The sequence below is a fragment of the Heterodontus francisci genome, chromosome 1 (genome assembly GCF_036365525.1).
Source record: "Heterodontus francisci isolate sHetFra1 chromosome 1, sHetFra1.hap1, whole genome shotgun sequence".
NCBI lineage: Eukaryota > Metazoa > Chordata > Chondrichthyes > Heterodontiformes > Heterodontidae > Heterodontus > Heterodontus francisci.
The window spans coordinates 42,347,311-42,370,265 of NC_090371.1; the positions used below are offsets into that span (position 1 = coordinate 42,347,311).

The 22,955-nt window shown below is 42.8% G+C and overlaps 1 protein-coding gene across 5 annotated transcripts in view; it reads right to left on the bottom strand.

Moving 5' to 3' along the window:
- ccdc142 (coiled-coil domain containing 142) overlaps positions 1–22,955 on the bottom strand; it is a 318,889-nt gene that overhangs the window by 213,753 nt on the left and 82,181 nt on the right. For all 5 annotated transcript variants that reach the window (XM_068029624.1, XM_068029614.1, XM_068029634.1 and 2 more), the window contains 2 exons: positions 13,678–13,764; positions 10,692–10,856 (listed from right to left, as the gene is read on the bottom strand). In XM_068029624.1, the coding sequence (XP_067885725.1) occupies positions 10,692–10,856; positions 13,678–13,764 (252 nt within the window). The remainder of the gene's footprint in view (positions 1–10,691; positions 10,857–13,677; positions 13,765–22,955) is intronic.

Sequence of the window (22,955 nt, forward strand, 5' to 3'; positions counted from 1 at the left end):
TACACTACAAACATTCCTCCAGCCCGAAAAAAAATCCATTAATCACTCCTCTCTGTTTCCTGGCACATAGCCAATTTTGTATCCACGTTGCTACTGTCTCTTTTATTCCATGAGCTAAAACTTTGCTCGCAAGTATGTTGTGTAGCACTGTATCAAATGCCTTCTGGAAGTCCATATATACCCCATCAACAGAATTGCCCTCATCAACCCTCTCTGTTACCTCCTCAAAAAACTCCAGCAAGTTAGTCAAACACGATTTTCCATTCACAAATCTGTGCTGGCTTTCTTTAATGAACCCGCATTTGTCCATGTGACTATTAATTTGGTCTCGAATTATTTTTTCTAGAGGTTTTCCCACCACCGAAGCTAAACTGACTGGCCTGTAGTTGCTGGGCTTATCTTTACACCCTTTTATGAACAAGGATGTAACATTTGCAACTCTCCAGTCGTCTGGCACCACCCGAGTCTAAGGAAGACTGAAAAATTATGACCAATGCTTCTGTAATTTCCACTCTCACTTCCCTTAGTATCCCTGGATGCATTGCATCTGGTCCTGGTGTTTTATCAACTTTAAGTACTGACCGCCTATCTAATACCTCCTCCTTATTAATTTTAAATCCTTCTCGTGCATTAACATCCTCTTTCACCATGGCCTAGGTAGTATCTTCTTCCCTGGTAAAGACAGATGCAAAGTATTCATTTAATACCTCAGCTATTACCCCTGCCTCCATGCGTAAACACCCTTTTTGGTGTCTAATCAGCCCTACTCCTCCATTTACCACCTTTTTACTATTTGCCTATAGAAGACTTTGCAATTCCCTTTTATGTTAGCTGCTAGTCTTTTTTCAGACTCCCTCTTTGTTTCTCTTATTTGCTTTCTCACTTACCCTCTGAACCTTCTATATTCAGCCTGGATCGCCCATTGTATTATCGACCTGACATCGATCATAAGCACACTTTTTGTTCTTCATCTTCATTTCTGTCTCTTTTGTCATCCAGGGAGCTCTGGATTTGTTTGCTCTACCCTTCCCCTTCGAGAGAATATACCTTGACTATGCCCGAACTTTGAAGGTTGTTCAAGTACCATTTTTCCTGCCAATCTTTAATGCCAATTTATTTCTTACCCCACTGAAGTTGGCTTTCCCCTAGTTAATTATTCTTACTCTAGACTGTTCTTTGTTGTTCTCCATAGCCAGCCTAAACCTTATGATACAATGATCACTGTTCCATAGATGTTCTCCGACTGACATTTGGTCCACCTGATCTACCTCATTCCCAAGAACCAGGTCCAGCAGTGCCTCCCCTCTCGTTGGACTGGAAACATACCGTTGCAGAAAATTTTCCTGAACATACTCTAGGAACTGTCGCCCCTCTCTGCCCTTTACACCATGATTATCCCAAGCTATATTCGGATAACTAAAGTTCCCCCATTATAACTACTCAATAATTCTTGCACCTGTCCATAATTTCCTTGCAAATTTTTTCCTCTACATCCTTTTCACTAGTTGGTGGCCCATAGACTACACCGAGCAATATAATTTCACCTTTTCTGTTCCTTAGCTCGAGCCAAATAGTTTCTGTCCTTGACCTCTCTGGGACATCCGCTCTCTGCTGCACTGTAATGTTCTCCTTAATCAATACGACCACTCCTCTCCCTTTTCTTCCTTTCCTATCTTTCCTGAATACCTTGTCTCCAGGAATATTTAACACCCAGTCCTGCCCATGTTTGAGCCAGGTCTCCATTATAGGAACATAGGAAAATAGGAACAGGAGTAGGCCATTCAGCCCCTTGAGCCTGTCCCGCCATTCAATGAGATCATGGCTGATCTGCGGCCTAACTCTATATGCCTGCCTTTGGCCCATATCCCTGAATATCTTTGCTTAACAAAAATCTATCTATCTCAGATTTAAAATTAACAACTGTTCCAGCTTCAACTGCTGTTTGTGGGAGAGTTCCAAACCTCTACCACCCTTTGCGTGAAGTGCTTCCTAACATCTCTCCTGAATGGTCTGGTCCTAATTTTTAGACTATGCCCCCTAGTTTTAGAATCTCCAACCAGTGGAAATAGTTTATCTTTATATAGCCTGTCATTTGCTGTTAATATCTTGAAGACTTCGATCAGATAACCCCTTAACCTTCTAAATTCTAGCGAAAACAGGCCTAACTTGTGTAATCTCTCCTCGTATCATTCTTGTAAACCTACGTTGCACTCCCTCCAAGGTCAATACATACTTCCTAAGGTGTGGTGCCCAAAACTGCTCACAGTACTCCAAGTGGGGTCTAACCAGGGTTTTGTACAGCTGCAGCATAACCTCTGTTTCTTTATACTCTAATCCTCCAGATATAAAGGCCAGCATTCCATTAGTCTTTTTGATCATTTTCTGTACTTGCTCGTGGCATTTTAAAGATCTATGCACCTTAGCCCCCAAGTCTCTTTGGACATCCACTGTACTTAACCTCTTCCCATTTAGAAAGTACCCTACTCTATCCTTTTTTGGTCCAAAATGGATAACCTCACACTTGCCCGCATTGAAATCCATCTGTCACAATTTTGCCCACTCAACTAGTCTGTCAATATCTCCTTGCAATTTTATGCTATCATCTAGACCGTCTACAATGCCGCCTGACTTTGTATCATCAGCAAATTTGGATATATGACTTACAATGCCATCATCCAAGTCGTTAATGAATAATGTGAATGATTGAGGCCCCAACACAGACCACTGTGGGACACCACTAGTCACATCCTGCCAATCGGAGTACTTACCCATTATCCCCACTCTCTGTCGCCTACCACTCAACCAACTTCCTAACCATGTCAATAATTTGCCCTCAACTCCATGGGTTTCTACTTTAGTTAACAGTCTCTTATGTGGGACTTAAATAACATCCATAGACATTCCCCTGTCCACTACCTTGGTCACCTCTTCAAAAGATTCAATGAGATTTGTCAGGCATGACCTTCCCGTCATGAATCCATGCTGGCTGTGCCTGATGAACTGAAATTTTTCTAGGTGTTCAGTCACCCTATCCTTGATTATAGACTCCAGCAACTTGCCCACCACAGATGTCAAGCTAACTGGTCTATAATTTCCTTGGTTCCCCCTTTCACCCTTCTTAAAAAGTGGAGTGACAACAAAGAACAGGCCATTCGGCCCTCCAAGCCTCTGCCGATCTTGATGCCTGTCTAAACTAAAACCTTCTGCACTTCCGGGGTCCGTATCCCTCTATTCATGTATTTAAGTACATGACATGACATATGCAACTTTCCAATCCAGAGGGACCACTCCTGAATCTAGGGAACTCTGAAAGACTATAGTTAGGGCATCTACAATGTGCTCCCCTACTTCCTTTAACACCCTCGGATGGAAACCATCAGGTCCTGGGAATTTCTCACTCTTTAGTTCCATTAATTTCCTTGCTACTGATGTTTTACTTACGTCCCAGTCCCCTAACGGCTATTAATTTTTTCGGGACTTCCGGAAAGTTATCCTCCTTTTCAACTGTAAATACTGAGGCAAAGTAATTGTTCAACATGTCTCCCATTTTCCCATTGTCAACGACAATAACTCTTGCTCTTGACAACCCGCTTTCCCTTTATGTAACTATAAAATTTCTTCTTATTGATTTTGATGTCCCTTGCAAGTTTCCTTTCATAATCCCTTTTAGTAGCTCTTATAAGCTGCTTTACGACCCTTTGCTGGTCTGCTGGTCTTTGTATCGAACCCATTCGGCCGGATCTGTGCTGCATTTTGCATTTTTGTGAGCCCTTTCTTTTTGTTTTATGCTATCCCTAATCTCTTTAGTTGTCCATGGCTGTTTTTTCTGTGAAGTGGAGCTTTTTCCTCTCAGGGGTATATACTCGCTCTGTATTTCGTTAAATGTTTCTTTAAATATTCTCCACTGTTCTTCAGTCGTTTGACCCATTAACAGATCTTCCCAGTTTACCACGGACAGACTCTGTCTCATCCGGTAAAGTCAGCCTTACCCAAGTCTAAAATTCTAGTAGCTGATTCATGCTTTTCACTCTCAAACGCTACCTTGAATTCGATCATGTTGTGATCACTATTTGATAAATGTTCACACACAGTTAGGCTACTAATTAAATTTGGCTCATTACTCATAAATAAATCTAATATTGCCTGTCCCCTTGTTACATCTAGAACATATTGCTGTAGGAAACTATCCCAGACACATTCCAGAAATTCACTACCTTTCTGACTGGTGCTAGTCTGCCTCTCCCAATCTATGTGTAAGTTAAAATCCCCCATTAATACTACTCTGCCTTTGTTACACACTTGCCTAACTTGTGCATTTATACAATTTAACACCTCAGAACTGCTACCAGGGGGTCTATACACAACACCTATTACAGTTTTAGATCCTTTTCTGCTCCTCAATTCCATCCATAAGGTCTCCACTGGATGCTTTCCCCTCATTATATCCCCCTCACCAATGAGGTGATATAATTTCTAATCAGTAAGGCTACTCCACCCCCTCTGCCATTTTCCCTGTCCCTCCTGTAAACTTTATAACCAGGTATATTTAGTTCCCAGTCCCGACCATCCTGCAGCCACGTCTCCACAATGGCTACCACATCATAATCTTCCATTTGAATTTCTGCCTGCAGCTCATCTAGTTTATTCCTTACACCCCATGCATTTGTATACAGAATTCTTATTTGGGCTATACCCCCTAACCTGTCCCTCAGCAGTGATGCTTTATTCACCTGTTCATTATTTCTCTCTTCTGGTTTAACAAGTATACTTCTTGCAGTTTTGCCATTACCTGCAGTTCCTGAAGTAGGGTTCCTGACTGTTTCTTTACTCTCTGCCCTGTTACTTGTTTTTGAAACTGTATTGACTTCCCCTGAGGCCTCCCCCTCCCCCCCCATTTACTAGTTTAAAGTCCTTGTGACCACCCTATTTATCCTTTCCACTCGGACACTGGTCCCAGATTGGTTCAGGTGGAGTCCGTCCCAACGGTACAGTTCCCTCCTGTCCCATGATGCCAGTGTCCCATGAAATGGAACCCCTCTTTCCCACATCACTCCTTTAGCCAGGTGTTTACTTCCCTAATTTTCTTATCCTTTTGCCAATTTGCACGTGGTTCGGGTTATAGCCCATAACATCATATTTCCACGTGTCAATCTGTGCCTGTAACTAATCAATCTTATTAACCACACTCCGTGCATTCACATACATGCATAGTAAGCCCGATTTAAACGTTATTACTTCCTCCCTTACTGCGCCCCACCTAATAACTTGCTATTCCCTACTATTGTGCCCAGTATTCTGTGCACCTTGGTAGTACTGTCTAACACTCTCACCTTATGCACCTTATTCCTCTTTTCTACTTCTATATGCCAGTGCCCATCCCCATGCCCATTTAATTTAAACCCTCCCCAACCACACTGCAGTGAACCTCCCTGCAAGGACATTAGTCCCAGTCCTGTTGAGGTGCAACCCGTCCCTTTTGAATAAGTGCCTCCTGCCCCAGAACTGGTCCGAATGCCCCAAGAATCTGAAGCCCTCCCTACTGCACCATGCCTCAAGCCAAGCATTGATCCTCCCTATCTTCCTATTTCTACTCTCGCTAGCACATAGCAATGGGAGACTTCAGAGATTACTACCCTTGAGGTCCTACTCTTTAACTTCCCCCCCTAGCTCCTGAAAATCTGATCGTAGGACTTCAAAACCTGCCCTTGCTATGTTGTTGGTACCAACATGCACTACAACTTGTGGCTCATTCCCTTCCCCCTGTAGAATATCCTGCACTCTCTTCGTGATGTCCTTTACCCTAGCACCAGAGAGGCAACACACCATCCGGGACTCATGATAACAGTTATAAAAATGCTTATCTGTTCCCCTGACTATGGAACCACCTATAACAACAGCACTTCTGCTGCTCCATCCTGTACAGTCCCATGTCCATTGGTGCCATGTTTGGACTACACTCCTTGAAGGTGTCGTCACTCTCAGCAGTCTCCGAAACTGAGCACCAAAGTTTGAGAGTGGCAAACAGCCCGAAGATTCCTGCACTTCCTGCCTCTTCCTACTCTTCTGGATGGCGACCCACGTACTGGGCTGGATTTTACCGATCCCCCAATGACGGGTGTTGTGGCAGGTGGGCCCGGAAAATGCCTCCGGGAGAGGCCCGCCATGGGCTTCGACACTAGGAAGCCCCAGTCCAATATGCTGATGGTGGCGAGGCCTCTTGGCGGTCCACCCTGCCGCTCAGCGGCGGCATCAAAATTTAAATAAGTAAATGTATATAAAGCAATGAATTAAATACTTACCCACTCCCGTTGTCGGCCCTGGTGCCGCACTGGTGGCGGCGGCCAGCACTCCCGTGCCTTCGGACCTCCATTCGGAGATCCGAGGTGGAACACTGGTGGGGAGGGGGGAGCAGATAGGTTTTCAGGGCGGAGGGCAGGGAGTGGGGTCAAATGTTTTTGATTGGTCTGGGGGTGGTGGGAAGGGGTAAAGTTAATAATTTATGAAATTTGGGGGGGCGGGGGGGAAGGACGGGTGCACAAGGTAAATTTTTTGGGGAGGGGCGGAGTGGGCAAGTAATTAATTTTTATGGGCATTGCGGGGGGATGGTGGGGGAGGGTGGGGCTAACTTTATTTAATTTTTCACACTCATGTTTCTTTAAAATCTAAATTAAATTGAAGGACTGGAAGCCCTTTAAAAATGGCATTGGCGCCTGATGCCATTGCTGGTAATGGACTGCCCACACCCCCGCCCCCACATTATTGGGGGTGGGGTGGGAGTGTGGGCAGTCCGTCCCCGACAACGGTGTCAGGCACCGATACCATTTTTAAAGGGCTTCCAGTCCTTCAATTTAATTTAGATTTTTAAAGAAACATGAAACACTCCACGTAAATGAGCCTCCGAGTTTAATATCGCAGCGGCTCTGCGGAGTAAAAGCCATGTGTAGGGGCTGCCATTTTTTATGGGGCAATGGAAACATAAAATTCAGCCCACTATCCCGAACCTTCACTGCCAGTGGGGTGACCACCTCCTGGAACGTACAATCCAGGAAACTCTCCTGCTCCCTGATGCTCCGCAGTGACTTCAGCTGCCCCTCAAGCACGGAAATCCTGAGCTTGAGCTGAAGCAGCTGGAGACACTTCCTATACACATGGTCGCCCAGGACACATGAAGTGTCCTGAAGTTCCCACATAGTGCAGGAATTGCAAGCAACAGGTCATAGCTGCCCATTTCTGATCTAAAGAAAAACCCTCCATTCCCTTTTTAAACAATCTATTTCATACCCAATTTAAACTATCAATTTTAATTAATACCTCTAGTCCTGCTTTGTGCTTATACTCTAAATATAACACTTACTGTTACACTATCCCGACTGAGTATTTTTAATTTCTCAGTTCCTAATTTAGGGCGGCACAGTGGTTAGCACCACAGCCTCACAGCTCCAGCGACCCGGGTTCAATTCTGGGTACTGCCTGTGTGGAGTTTGCAAGTTCTCCCTGTGTCTGCGTGGGTTTCCTCCGGGTGCTCCGGTTTCCTTCCACATGCCAAAGACTTGCAGGTTGATAGGTAAATTGGCCATTATAAATTGCCCCTAGTATAGGTAGGTGATAGGGAAATATAGGGACAGGTGGGGATGTGGTAGAAATATGGAATTAGTGTAGGATTAGTATAAATGGGTGGTTGATGGTCGGCACAGACTCGGTGGGCCGAAGGGCCTTTTTCAGTGCTGTATCTCTAAATAAAAATAAATAAATAAACCAATACCCTCCTTGCTGGTTTCACTCTCTCTCTATATGGTAAACTGTAAAATCCACCTTAGTTTTTAGTTTTTATACCAACGAATCGATCAAGTTTTATTTTATTTTTGATTAACTTAGATTAAATTAAAAGCTTACCTGCATACTCACCCTGGCCGGCTTTCTATTTGCCTGCGCTCTCTGATGATTGTGACATCGCTCTGATGTCACTTTTCAATTTTGATTTGCCTCCAAATCTCCCACTATTTCTCTCTGAATATCCGACGTTTTGGTGCTTTTTAAATTCTCTCCTCTCCCACTGCTTCTCTCCAAATCTCCGAGGTTTTGGCGCGCTTTTTTAATCCTCTCCGCTCCCGCTGCTTCTCTCTGAATCTTCGAGGTTCTGGGAATTTTTAAATCCTCTCTGCTCCCGTTACTTCTCTCCGAATCTGAGGTTTTGATACCCAAGTTCATTTCCTAAAACTAAATCCAGCCCTTGTTAAGCTTGCTACATACTGGCAAAAAAACATTCTCCTGAATACTATTTGAAAATTTTGCACCCTCGACACCTTTTGCATTGAAATTATCCCGGTTAATATTAGGGTATTCGAAATAATGCCCTATTGTTTCTACACTTCACAGCAATTTGCCTACATATTTGTTCTTCAACTCCCTCTGACTGGGGGGTCTATAGTATACTCCCAGCAATGTGATTGCCCCTTTTTGATCCTCAATTCAACCTATATGGCCTCATTTGATGATCCTTCTAGCATATCATTTGTTCTCACAGCTGTGACTGCTTATTAACTACTTTTGAAACTCCCACCCCCTCTTTTTCTACTCCCCCTCTCTATCCTGTCTGAAAACTCTGAAGGCAGGAATGTTGAGTTGCCATTCCTGCCCTTTAAGCCATGTTTCAGTAATAGCTATGATAGCATACTTTCAAGTGTCTACATGTGACCTCTGCTCGTCTGCCTTATTCACTAGACTCCTTGCATTAAAGTATATACCACTAATCACTGTACAAATCCTTTGTTATTTTGTCACCTTTGGTTTCTCTGTCTTCCATACTTGCTTACTAATTTCCTGCCTTCCATTTCCAGCTTTGTTTCTCTCCCTTCTGAATATATGCTAGGGTTTCCATCCTCCTGCCAAGCTAGTTTAAACCCTCCCTAAAGGCACTAGCAAACCTCCTGACACACTATTGGTCCTGGTCCTGTTGAGATGTGCAACTCGTACAGGTCCCATTTCCCATAGAACTGGCCCCAATGCCCCAGGAATCGAAAGCCCTCCTTCTTGCACCTTCTCTCCAGCCATTCATTTGCCTGCACTATTCCCCAATTTCTGTACTCACAAGCACTTAGCACGAGGAGTAATAGAGTTAGCAATGAGGTCCTACTTTTTAATTTCTGTTCTGGCTCCCGAAATTCTGCCTGTAGAACCTCATCCCTCTTTCTACCTATGTCATTGGTACCGTTATGGACAATGACCTCTGGCTGTTCGCCCTCCCACCTCAGAATGCTCAGCAGCCGCTCAGTGACATCCTTGACCCTGGCATCAGGGAGGCAACATACTATCCTGGAGTCATGTCTGCGGCTGCAGAAATGCCTGTCTGTTCCCTAGCTATTGAATCTCCTATGACTATTGCTTTTCTGACCTTCTTTTGCACCCCCCTCTGTACAGCTGAGCCACTCAGGGTGCCGCGGACTTGGCTCTGTCTGTACTGCCCAGAGGAAACATCGCCCTCACCAGTAATCAAAACTGAATACCAGTTAGAGAGCAAGACGCACTCCAGGGGCGTGTGGGTGGGGGAGCTGGTGGGGTGCACTCCTGCACTACCAGCTTGGTCCTCCTCGTCTGTCTGGCAGTTGCCCATTCCCTCTCTGCCTGCACACTCTTAAGCTGAAGAGTGACCATCTCCAGAAATCTGTTATTCACGTAGCTCTCAGCCTCACAGATGCACTGTAGTGATGCCAGGTGCTGCTCAAGCTCTGAAACTTGGAACTTGAGTTCTTCCAGCTGATGGCAAGTCCTACACATGTAGCAGTCCAGGACACAAGAAACAACCTCAAGTTCCCACATGACACAGGATGTGCATTCGACAGGACTGAGATGCCTGCCATGCCTCTATTTATTAGACCACTATCTAAATTTACCAGAAATCAACCTAAGACTTGCGCTTGATCTGGACAAAGAAACTCACCAGCTATTTGCCAATCAGCTCTTTCCCTTGTGCTGATGTCACTTTACGTGTTTTACTTTAACCGCTCTCCCTAATACTCAGGCTCCCTAACGCATGGGCTCCCTTACCTCTGGACTCTCCAACTCAACTTAGTTTTTTTTTTAAGTTTTAAAACTAATTTCTTGATTTAGGTTATTTACAGACAAATTAACGATTTTTTTCCTGCTGTGCCGGTCACCTCTCTGCTGCTTCTCTGCCATGCTTCTGTTTAAATCCTTAGGACAGCTTCCATGGTTCTGCTCGCTCTCCCGACTCGCTGTTGCTTCGATCCTGCACTTCTGTTTAAATTCTTGTGATTGTTCCCGTTGCTTGCCTCACTGATTTCTTACTCACAGGGAAAGCTTATTAGATAGAATGGTGTTAACTTGCACTTCTACTTTCTTCTTACATGCATTTCGCAGAGTGGTAAATTTTCATTTTCACGCCTGGGAAGTAACCTGGCGAAGCAGATTCTGTCTGATTTTCATTCCAGTGATTTCAATCAAAATCCTGGAGGTTCCACAATGGGTGAACCAGTCACTGCTCAGGCAAAATAAATTACCCTGTACAGTTGTAATGTAGTATTTCCTGATTGAAAAGGTGCAGACTTAAAAGTTTTGTAACACATACATGTCAGAAAATATATTTCAGGCTAGAACATCTAAATTTCATTTAAATTCATAAACAAGGTCCTGCAAGAGATAAGAACTTATCAATTCAATATTTATTTGCTGACCTTCATTTTGAGCTTGCTCCATATTCAACCAGTTCAACAACGCACAGAGTGGGTGAAAGAGCTCCAGGAAAAGCCCAGCTGTCCTGCTTCTCACTGTACCACCCTTCCTCTCAGGATCAGGAAAACATTTATCCTTCAACATTGATCCCAAGGCACTGCAGAAAACTAAAGCAAGCATAAAAAAATTAAAACGTAATAGCAACTTTGTGATTTCTTTAATTTCTTTTCATCTGATAAATTCTTCATTGTTTTTGTTTTAATTATTCGCAAATTATTGTCAGAGGATACAGCAGGATATAGATCGGCTGGAGACTTGGGCGGAGAAATGGCAGATGGAGTTTAATCCGGACAAATGTGAGGTAATGCATTTTGGAAGATCTAATACAGGTGGGAAGTATACAGTAAATGGCAGAACCCTTAGGAGTATTGACAGGCAGAGAGATCTGGGCGTACAGGTCCACAGGTCACTGAAAGTGGCAACGCAGGTGGATAAGGTAGTCAAGAAGGCATACGGCATGCTTGCCTTCATTGGTCGGGGCATAGAGTATAAAAATTGGCAAGTCATGCTGCAGCTGTACGGAACCTTAGTTAGGCCACACTTAGAACATTGCGTGCAATTCTGGTTGCCACACTACCAGAAGGAAGTGGAGGCTTTGGAGAGGGTACAGAAGAGGTTTACCAGGAAGTTGCCTGGTCTGGAGGGCATTAGCTATGAGGAGAGGTTGGATAAACTCAGATTGTTTTCACTGGAATGACGGAGGTGGAGGGGCGACCTGATTTACAAAGTTATAAGTGGCATGGGACAGAGTGGATAGTCAGAAGCTTTTTCCCAGGGTGGAAGAGTCAGTTACTAGGGGACAAAGGTTTAAGGTGCGAGGGGCAAAGTTTAGAGGGGATGTGCGAGGCAAATTCTTTACACAGAGGGTGGTGAGCGCCTGGAACTTGCTGCCAGGGGAGGTGGTGGAAGCAGGTACAATAGCGACGTTTAAGAGGCAGCTTGACAAATACATGAATAGGATGGGAATAGAGGGATACGGTCCCCGGAAGTGCAGAAGGTTTTAGTTTAGACAGGCATCAAGATCGGCGCAGGCTTGGAGGGTCAAATGGCCTGTTCCTGTGCTGTACTGTTCTTTGTTATATCCATTGAAAGGATTACTTCAATTATTTTTAAAATGACCTGCACTGTAGCAACATGCTTTATTATTCAGAGATAGTGCCAGTCAGTTTGTGGGGAAAAGACTTTCTGAAGGAGCACCAAAACAGTAACAACTTGCATTTATGTAATGTCTTCAACATTGAAAAAAATCCCAAGGTGCTTCACTGAACCACAATCAGACAAAAATGGACGCTGTTTCAAACAAAAAGATATTAGGAGAGGTGACCAAATGTTTCGTCAAAGAGTGGGGTCTTAAAGGTACTGCACGATTTGGAAGCAATTTGTTCAAAAACCAAATTTGTCAAACAAAAACACAACGAAATGGTGAGGTTCACACGTAAGTTTTAATTCAACAGAATGAATAAATACAATAACTAGAAATGCTCACAAGCTATATTCCACCCCCGTGAAAGTCATTTAGAGAAAGTTGTGGATATTATTCAAATATCACAAGATATATACGAAGAAATGTGTCACAATGGATTTGAGAACAACTTTATATTTTAGTCGACATTTGAGCATTTTTAGTGGGCTTTTAAAAATTATTTCTTAGCTTCCTCATTTTGTACATTTCTTTTCTATTAGTCCTGTAGGTTTTGATCTCCTCTTCCCTGCCCAAATTACAGACAGAACATGCCAGCAACCTGCTCTTTGGTTTCTGCTAATGCTGCTCCCTACCCACTTTTGCACAGTTCTCATCCCTCCATCCTCTCCAGAGTGATTGTGTTTTGCTGAATAAGGAAAAATATACAAGCCACTAGAAACTGCACCATAACGAATATAATTTCCTAATTTACCGCATTTCATGTGCAAATTGTAAGAAAATGGAATATATATATTCTTAAAATAAGGACCTAATTTCCACTCACATAATCATTAAGATATTCAATTTTTTTATTCTGTTATCAGTTCAGCTCCCTCAAATACTTCAGGAGTGAATGTGCTGCATTCTACTAATTCATAAATATGAATCGAGGCCCCATGTTTGACTCCTGATGTATGTTAAGTTACCTAATCTCAGCTGTGACAACAGTGGAAATGCTACAATTTGCCTCAGTGTCTCCAGATAAGGGAAAGGAAAACGAAATCAAATCAGGGTTCTTGTTCTATCTCTGCCCATGTCAAGTGACAACAGGGTAAGGCCAACAATTGAAAGGCCATCCAATATTTACTAACTCGCTCACATACACAAAATGGCCAGTTAGGTGAAGATGAACAGGGCTTTCGACACCTGTGGAACCATACCTTAACTTGAGTGACAGCCTTCAGGAGAGACTGAGGGAAGGATGAGTGAGAACAAAAACTGAAAGAAAATCTGCTTTAATGTGCGCTACAATCTTATTCAAGCTAATATTAGAAACAATAGGCATTGACAATTTAACGACAGGAAAAGATTAAGTAAATCAATTAAGCAGCAATAAATGCTTCAAGCTTCCCTGAACAGTCCCCCACAGTCAGGACCTATTTATGTGTAAAAAGCAAAAAAGAAATACTCAAAAGGAAAGGAGAATTTGAAAAAGACTTATTTTATACACGATAGCCCAGTTAGTTTGCAGTGCTCTGAATTATTATTCCTAGTGGTAATAACAGAACAGAATGTTGGCCTTCCTTCTCTGACTAACTGATGTGTGAAACCTATCTGGCTATGGTTTCACTTAAAGTTTGTAGCTTGGTTAAAACAAGATCTTAAAATACTGTATTATAACCAACACATTTTTAACAAGGATTTGATGAATTGCAATCATTTCAGAGTTCCAAATAAACTGTTGAACTGCTGCCCTCTGCTGATAAACTTTGTTAATAAATGATTTGTCCTTTTTATTTAGATACCTTGATCCCAATGAATGAGAGCAATCCGTGACAACATGTAAAGGCAAAGATCCTTTACAAATGGCTGAGACTCTTTTGGCAGTAACCCTGAAAAAAAAGAAAACCAAACATTTAAATTTAAACTTTTAAATACAAGAAAAAAATCTTGAAATAAGAACAAAAGAAATAGGGGCAGGAGTAGCCATACTGCCCTATGAGCCTGCTCTGCCATTCAATAAGATCAAGTGTCAGTGGGGAAACATTTAAGGGACAGTGACCATAATATCATAAGGTTAAGGTTCGCTATGGAAAAGGACAAGGAGCAATCCAAAGTAAAAATACTTAATTGGGGGCGGGCAAACTTTAATGCGGTGAAAAAAGATCTGGCTCAGGTAAATTGGAATCAAAGATTGGCAGGCAAAACTGTAATGCAACAATGGCCTGCATTTAAAAAAGAAAGTTCGGGTACGGTCAAGGTACATTCCCACGAGGGGGAAAGTTAGGGCAAACAGATCCAGAGCTCCCTGAATGGCGAAAGAGATACAGAGCAAGAGGAAGCAGAAAAAGGGTGCATATGACAGACGTCAGGAGGATAATACAACTGAGAATCAGGCTGAATATAGAAGGTTCAGAAGGGAAGTGAAAAAGAAAATGAGAAGCAAAGACAGAGTATGAGAAGAGACTGGCAGCTAACATAAAAGGAAACCCAAAAGTTTTCGATACACAAATAAATAGTAAAAAGATGGTAAAAGGAGTGGGGCTGATTAGGGGCCTAAATGGGGATTTACACCTGGAGGCAGGGGGCATGGCTGAGGTACTAAACGGGTACTTTGCATCTGTCTTTACCAAAGAAGAAGGTACTGCCGAAGTCATAGTGATAGTGAAAGAGAAGGTACTTGAGACACTGTTAGGGCTAATAATTGATAAAGAGGCGGTATTAGATAGGCTGGCTGTACTTAAAGTTGATAAGTCAGCAGGACCAGATGAAATGCATCGAAGGATATTGAGGGAAGTAAGGGTGGAAATTGTGGAGGCACTGGCCATAATCTTCCAATCCTCCTTAGATACAGGAGCGATGCCAGAGGACTGGACTGGAGAACTGCAAATGCTACACCCTTGTTTAAAAAAGAATGTAAGAACAAGCCCAGCAACTACAGGCCAGTCAGTTTAACCTTGGTGCTGGGAAAGCTTTTAGAAACAATAATTCGGGACAACATTAACAGTCACTTGGACAAATGTGGATTAATTAAGGAAAGCCAGCACTGATTGGTGAAGGACAAATCATGTTTAACTAACATGAGTTTTTTAATGAGGTAACACAGAGGCTTAATGAGGGTAGTTGATGTGACATACATAGACTTCTAAAAGGCATTTGATGAAGTGCCACATAACAGACCTGTCAGCAAAATTAGAGCCCATGTAATAAAAGGGACAGTAGCAGCATGGATACAAAATTGGCTGAGTGACGGGAAACACAGTAGTTGTGAATGGTTGCTTTTTGGACTGGAGGAAAATATTTCATGGGGTTCCCCAGGGGTCGGCGTTAGAACCCCTGCTTTTCTTGATATATATAAATGAAGTTCCTAAGAAATTAGATTGGAAAACAAAGACAAAAACAAAAAGAGCTCAGTAATTTTTAATTATTATAACTCATTTTTGTTCTTAGCACTTGTTGATTTGATACAGTGCCACACAACAGACTTGTGAGCAAACTTGTAGCTCATGGAATAAAAGGGATGGTAGCAACATGGATACGAAATTGGCTGAGTGACAGGAAACAAAGAGTAGTGGTTAATGGATGTTTTTCAGGCTGGAGGAAGATTTATAGTGGAGTTCCCCAGGGATCAATGTTGGGACTCTTGCTTTTCCTGATATATATTAATGACCTACACCTTGGTGTATATGGCACAATTTCAAAGTTTGCAGATGATACAAAACTTGGAAGCATCGTGAACTGTGAGGGGAATAGTGCAGAACTCCAAAAGGACATAGACAAGTTGGTGGAATGGGTAGACAGGTGGCAGATGAAGTTCAATGCAGAGAAATGTGAAGTGATTCATTTTGGTAGGAAGAATATAGAGAGACAATATAGAATAAAGGGTACAATTCTAAAGGGGGTGCAGGAGCAGGGGGACTGAGGTGTATATGTGCCTAACTCATTGAAGGTGGCAGGACAGGTTGAGAGAGCAGGTAATAAAGCATACAGTATCCTGGGCTTTATTAATAGGGGCATAGAGTACAAGAGCAAAGAAGTTATTTTGAACTTGTATAAGACACTAGTTCGGCCTCAGCTGGAATATTGCGTCCAATTCTGGGAGCCGCATTTAAGGAAAGATGTGAGGGCATTGGAGGGAGTACAGAAAAGATTCACGAGAATGGTTCCAGGGATGAGCAATTTCTGTTATGAAGATAGATGGGAGAAGTTAGGACTGTTTTCCTTGGAGAAGAAAGAGAAGGCTGAGAGGTGATTTGATAGAGGTATTCAAAATCATGGACAGAGTAGACAGAGAGAAACTGTTCCCACTGGTGAAAGGATCGAGAACGAGTGGGCACCGATTTAAAGTATTTGGTAAGAGAAGCAAAAGTGACATGAGGAGAACCTTTTTCACGCAGCTGGTGGTTAAGATCTGGATTATGCTGCCTGAGAACATGGTGGAGGCAGGTTCAATTGAAGCTTTCAAAAGGGAATTAGAAAGTTATATGAAAAGGAAGAACGTGCAGGGTTATGGGGGGAAGGCAGGGGAATTCGAACTGAGTGAGTTGCTCTTTCAGAGAGCTGATGCGGACACGATGGGCCGAATGGCCTCCTTCTGCGCTGTAACGATTCTGTGATTTTGTGATTTTCATATCTGTACATGACTTAGAAAAGATGAAACTTGCATTCATATCGTGCCTTATGACAACTTTGGGATATCACAGAGTGCTTTACAATCAATAGATCATTTTTCAAAATTCAGTCACTGTTGTAATGTAGATAAATGTGTCAACCAACTCTTGCACAGTAAGATCCTATAAACAGAAATTAATGTATTTTTGTTGATACTGGCTGACATAAATAGTAGCCAGGACACCAGGACAGCTCCTTGTTCTTCTTTGAATAGTGCCGTGGGATCTCTTGCATCCACCTGAACTGATGAGGCCTGTTTAACACTGAAGGTTTAGATTAACATGTTTTGGTAGGTAGTTCTGACCACCACTCTTTGGGAGGGTGTGCAGAGGAGATTTACCAGAATGGTTCCAGGGATGAGGAATTTTAGCTGCAAGATTAGATTGAAGAAGCTGGGGTTGTTTTCCTTGGAGCAAAGGAGATTGAGGGGAGATTTTATAGAGGTGTACAAGATTGACAGGTTTAGATAAGGTAGACAAAGAAAAGTTGTCCTGTTAGCTGATGTTACAAGGACTAGGGGACACAGACAGGAGATGCAGGGAGGATGTGAGGAAGAACTTTATGACACCATGAGTGGTAATAATCTGGAACTGGCTGCTTACGAGGATGGTGGAAATTTAGACAATCAATGATTTCAAAAGGAAACTGGATGGGCACTTGAGGGAAATAAACTTGGAGGGCTATCGGGATAGAGCGGGGGAGTAGAACTGATTGTATTGCTCTGCAGAGAGCCAGCATGGACTGGATGGGCTGAATGGCCTCCTTCTATGCTGCAATGACTCTATGAAACATAGACTTGGGTGTACAGGGCACAATTTCAAAATTTGCAGATGACACAAAATTTGGAAATATTATGAACTGTGAAGATAGCGACAAACTTCAAGAGGCCATAGACGGGATGGTGGAATGGGGAGACAAGTGGCAGATGAAATTTAATGCAGAGAAATGTGACGTAATGAGGAAAAGCAATATAAATAAAAGGGTACAATTGTAAAGGGGGTATAGGATCATAGGAAATAGGAGCAGTAGGCCATTCGGCCCATTGAGCCTGCTCCACCATTCAAACAGATCATGCCTGATCATCTACTTCTACGCCATTTTCCCCCACTATCCCCATGGGAGCACAGGGACATGGGGTCATATGTGCATGAAGTCATTGAAGGTAGCAAGGCAGGCTGAGAAAGCAGTTGATAAAGGACCCGGCATCCTAGGCTTTATAAATAGGGGCATAGAGTACAAAAACAAGGAAGTTATGATAAACCTGTATAAAACATTGGTTCAGCCTCAATTGGAGTATTGTGTCTAGTTCTTGGGCACTATACTTTAAGATGTTAAGACGTTAGAGAGGGTGCAGAAACAATTCACAACTATGGTTCCAGGGATAAGGAACTTCAGTTATGTAGATAAGTTGGAAAAGCTGGGATAAAGAAGAGAAGCTTTGAGAGATTTGATAGAGGTGTTCAAAATTATGAGGGGTCTGGACAGAGTAGATAGGGAGAAACTGTACCCATTGGTGGAAGGGTTGAGAACCAGAGGACACCGATTTCAGGTAATTGGCAAAAGAAGCAACGGTGACAAAGGTATAAAAAACCTTTTTATACAGCAAATGGTTAGGATCTGGAATGCACTGCCTGAGTGTGTGGTGGAGGCAGATTCAATCGAGGCCTTCAGAAGAGAATTCAATAATCATCTGAAGAGAAAAACCTTACAGGGCTATGGGGAAAAGGCAGGGGAATGGGACTAGGTAAGCTGCTCCTGCAGAGAGTTGGCACAGACACAACAGGCTGAATACTTAGAGCACAGAAGGAAGCCATTCTATGATTCTTTGATCTACCACCTCAACTCTGCTTTCCAGCCCTATCCACATATCCCTTGAATCCCTCAGCATCCAAAAATGTATTGATCTCTACCTTGAATATACTCAACAACTGAGCATCCACAGCTCTCCGGGGTAGAGAATTCCAAAAGTTCACAACTCTCTGAGTGAAGAAATTTCTCCTCATCTCAGTCCTAAATGGCCAACACCTTATTCTGAGACTGTGACCCCTAGTTCTGGACTCCCCAGCTAGGGGAAACATGCTCCCAGCATCTACCCTGTCAAGCTCTGAAAGAATTTTACACGTTTCAATGAGATCACCTCTCATTTTTCTAAACTCCTGAGAATAAAGGCCTAGTCTAATCAATCTCTCCTCAAAGCACAATCCCCTCAACTAAGGAATCAGTCTGGTAAACCTACATTTCACTCCCTCTAGGGTAAGTATATCCTTCAAGTAAAAAGACCAAAACAGTACACAGTTTTGCAGATGTGATCTCACCAAGGTCCTATGTAATTGCAGTAAGACCCTTTTGCTCTTATACTCTAATCCCTTTGTAATAAAGGCCAACATTCCATTTGCTTTCCTAATTGCTTGCAAGAGCAGCAGACGCATGGAAACACCAGCCACCCCTTCAAGTCACACATCATCCTGACTTGAATCGCTATCGCCATTGCTTCACAGTTGCTGGGTCAAAAACCTGGAAATCCCTTCCTAACATCACTGTGGATGTACCTACACCAGATGGACCGCAGTGGTTCAAGGCACCTTTTCAAGGGCAATTAGGAATGGGCAACAAACACTGGCCTTGCCAACGACGCTCACATCCCAAGTAAGAATTTTTTAAAACCTGCATGTCAACCTTCTGTGATTCCTGTGCAAGGACACCAAGATCCATCTATATATAAAAAATATTCTGCTTTTTTGTTTTTCTATCCAAGTGCATAACTTCGTACTTCCCCACATTATATTCCATCTGTCAACATCTTGCCCAATCACTTAACCTGACTAAATCCTTCTGCAACCTCCTTGCATCCTTCTCACATCATACTTCCACATCTAACTTTGTACTGTCAGCAAAATTGGACACCGTACACTCAGTCCCCTCAACTAAGTCATTGGTAAAGATTGTAATAGCTGAGACCCAGCACTGAACCTTGCAGTAGCCCACTTGTTTCTACTTCATATGAATTTTTTTCATCTGTCAATGGTGAAATCACAGTTTCAGGGAACTCTTTATATTTGAATTTCACAAATCAATTTCCTCTTATTCTTAAAATTTCTTCCCCTTTTTGTGGTGCACCATAATCCGAATTAAGATAGTAAACAGGTCTCCCCTCAGTTAGCTACTAGATGGGGTGCAAGCACTGCATCTTTCTGATAGCAGCTGTGGAAGATCTACTCACCTTCCATCAAATACAAAAATCTATAGACTCGTAGAACTATCACTACATAGCTGCAAAAACTCTGTGAAAATGCTAATTAATTCAAGGCAGTTCACTAAAGTTCAATATTAGTCCAAATTAAAGAACTGCAGACCGAATACCTGAAATTGTCAATACCATCGTTTGCATATTTATTCAAAAGCATTCCACACATTGAACACATTAACATTAAAGAACTTCTATTGCATTTAGAATATCAGTAATTAGGATTCCTTCAGTGATTGGAAAGCACCTTTCATGACTTCAGGATGTCCCAAAGTACCCTATAACCAATGAAGTACTTTTGAAGTGTTGTCACCATTGTAATGTATGGTAATGCAGTAGCCAGTTTGTGACTAACATATCCCACAAACAGCAGTGACCAGATAATCTGTTTTTAGTGATGCTGGATAAATACAGCCAGGGCATCAGGAGAATTCCCCTGCTCTTCTTCAAACAGTGCCATGACTGGTTTTACATCTTCCTGACTTGATCCCCGTAGATGGTGGATAGATTTTGAAAGATCAATTATTTGCCAAGTTCTAAGTTTCTGCCCTGTTCTTGTAGCCACAGCATTGAGACAGCTGGACGAGTTAAGCTTCTGGACAAGAAATGAAAAACTTGCAACTATATAGCAACTTTCCTGACCTCAGGATGTCCCAAAGTTATTCACAGCCAATGAAGTACTTTAAGTGTAGTTACTGTTGTAATGTAAGAAAAACAGCAGCCAATTTACGTTCACACAAACAGTAATGAAATAAATGAACATATTATCTGTTTTAGGGGTTCATTGAAGGATAAATGTTGGTCTGAACACTGGGAAAACACCTCTGCTCTTCTTTGAAAAGTTGCCATTGAATTTTTTACGTTCACCTGAGAGTACAAAAAGAGCCTCGGTTTAACACCTCATCTGAAAGACAACACCTCTGACAGTGTAGCACCTCCTCAGTGCTGCACATAGATCATATGTCAAGTATCTGGAATAAGACGTGAGCTCACAATCTTCCGTCTCAGAGGCGTGAGTGCTACCAGGGAGCCAGTGACATCCATAGTTTGAGTTACAAGTTGAAATTGTCCTAATGTAAGAAGAAACACTGTCTGGTTGCGTAAGAGCATATCTGACATGGGGAGATGGCCAGGTTTTATCTTGTTTAAAATAGTCACTACTTGGCAGTTGCCATGAATGTTACTTGCTACTTGTCAGCTCAAGCAAATTATCTGCATCCTGCTATAGGCTGCTTAACTACTAAAGGAACTGGTAATATGGCTGAATACTGTGGAATCTAGTGACCCCTGGTGGAAAATACATGTACTTGAGGACATCAGACCAGAAGAGGACAGGATCAGGCTCGTAGGTGAAGCCTCCCACCAACCCCCATCACCAAATGGATTACTATTCTGCCTCACATAACGAACTATGGCTACAGAACAATATCTCAGAAAAAGTTGTTGCCCTCAGGATTGGAGAAATTACGAGAAAACTGAAAAGGAAATATAAAAGTGGAACAGAAAAGAAAACAATCGAGGGGGTTAAATTGGATAGCTTCAGAAAATGGCCACAGGGATCACGATGCATCATTAATCAGCACAGGTTCAATGTAATGCAACCGCACGCCAAGTTTGTGCTGCTTGCTCATTTGAATGGCTGCTGCATGTAGCCAGCGCTAACCACAACGTTCACTGGCTGCATGTATCAGCAGGAGGGCCAAAATCATAATATCCTCGTACCACTTAAAGTAAAGCTAGTCTGCAATACTTAAAGCTTGTCTGTACCTCTTAAAGCAGAGTTGCATTGTGACGACAGCAGGTGCTGACAGTTGTGTAGGAGGTGAATCTGAACTGGGAAATTGTGAAGAACAGCACAACATGGAAGAGAACGGGCTCCAAGGTTTCTGGATGCTACACTAGAGGTTTTGGTGAAGGAGATGGAAAGCAGGAGCTAAGTCCTGCATTCGCAGGGCGGCAGAAGGCCCTCCAGACTCTTGTTCAAAAGGCAGTGGAAACAGATAGCCATGGACATTAGTGCCAGGAGTTGTCTTTTATTCTTTCATGAGATGTGAGTGTCACTCGCAAGGCCAGCATTTGTTGCCCATCCCTAATTGCCCTTGAGGTGGTGAGGATGAGCCACCTTCTTGAAGCGCTGCAGTCCATCTAGTGTAAGTACACCCACTGTGCTGTTAGGAAGGGAGTTCCAGGTTTTTGACCCAGCAACAGTGAAGGAACAGCAATATAGTTCCAAGTCAGGACGGTGTGTGGCTCGGAGGGAAACTTGCAGGTGGTGCTGTTCCCATGCATCTGCGACCCTGTCCTTCTAGTTGGTAGAGGTCGAGGGTTCGGAAGGTGCAGTCGAAGGAGGCTTGGCCAATTGCTGCAGTGAAGCTTGTAGATCAGGGGTGTCCAACCTTTTTGTATGAGGGGCCACATTACAAATTTTTTCCTGCCTAGGGGGGTCATTGAGCAAATTTCAGAAGGATAAAGGCACTAGAAATTTATTTTAATACTAATCAAAACAACAAAAAATGTGCATTTTTGTGAAGATTAAAGGAGAAGACTAATTTATTAACTTACAATGTTGAACACTGATTTAGTGAAATACCTGGCATTGTTTCTACCTGCACAAGTAGTCAATGTGTACCTGCACACTTGATGTAGCGATGCAGAGTATTCGAAATAGATATCCATGTCAGGAGTGGAGTGTGATTTATTTTTATTCGTTCATGGGCGTCGCTGGCATTAATTGCCCAGCCCTAATTACCCTTGACATGGTGGTGGTGCCTTCTTGAACTGCTGCAGTCCTTGAGGTATAAGTACACCCAGAGTGCTGTTAGGAAGGGAGCTTCAGGATTTTGACCCAGTGACAGAAGGAATGGTGATATAGTTCCAAGTCAGGATGGTGTGTGGGTAATTTGGAGAGTAACTTGCAGGTGGCGGTGTTCCCACGCAGCTGCTGTCCTTGTCCTTCTATTTTTTAAAATTTATTTAGAGATACAGCACTGAAACAGGCCCTTCGGCCCACCGAGTCTGTGCCGACCAACAACCACCCATTTATACTAACCCTACAGTAATCCCATATTCCCTATCACCGACCTATACTAGGGGCAATTTACAACGGCCAATTTACCTATCACCTGCAAGTCTTTTGGATGTGGGAGGAAACCAGAGCACTCAGCGAAA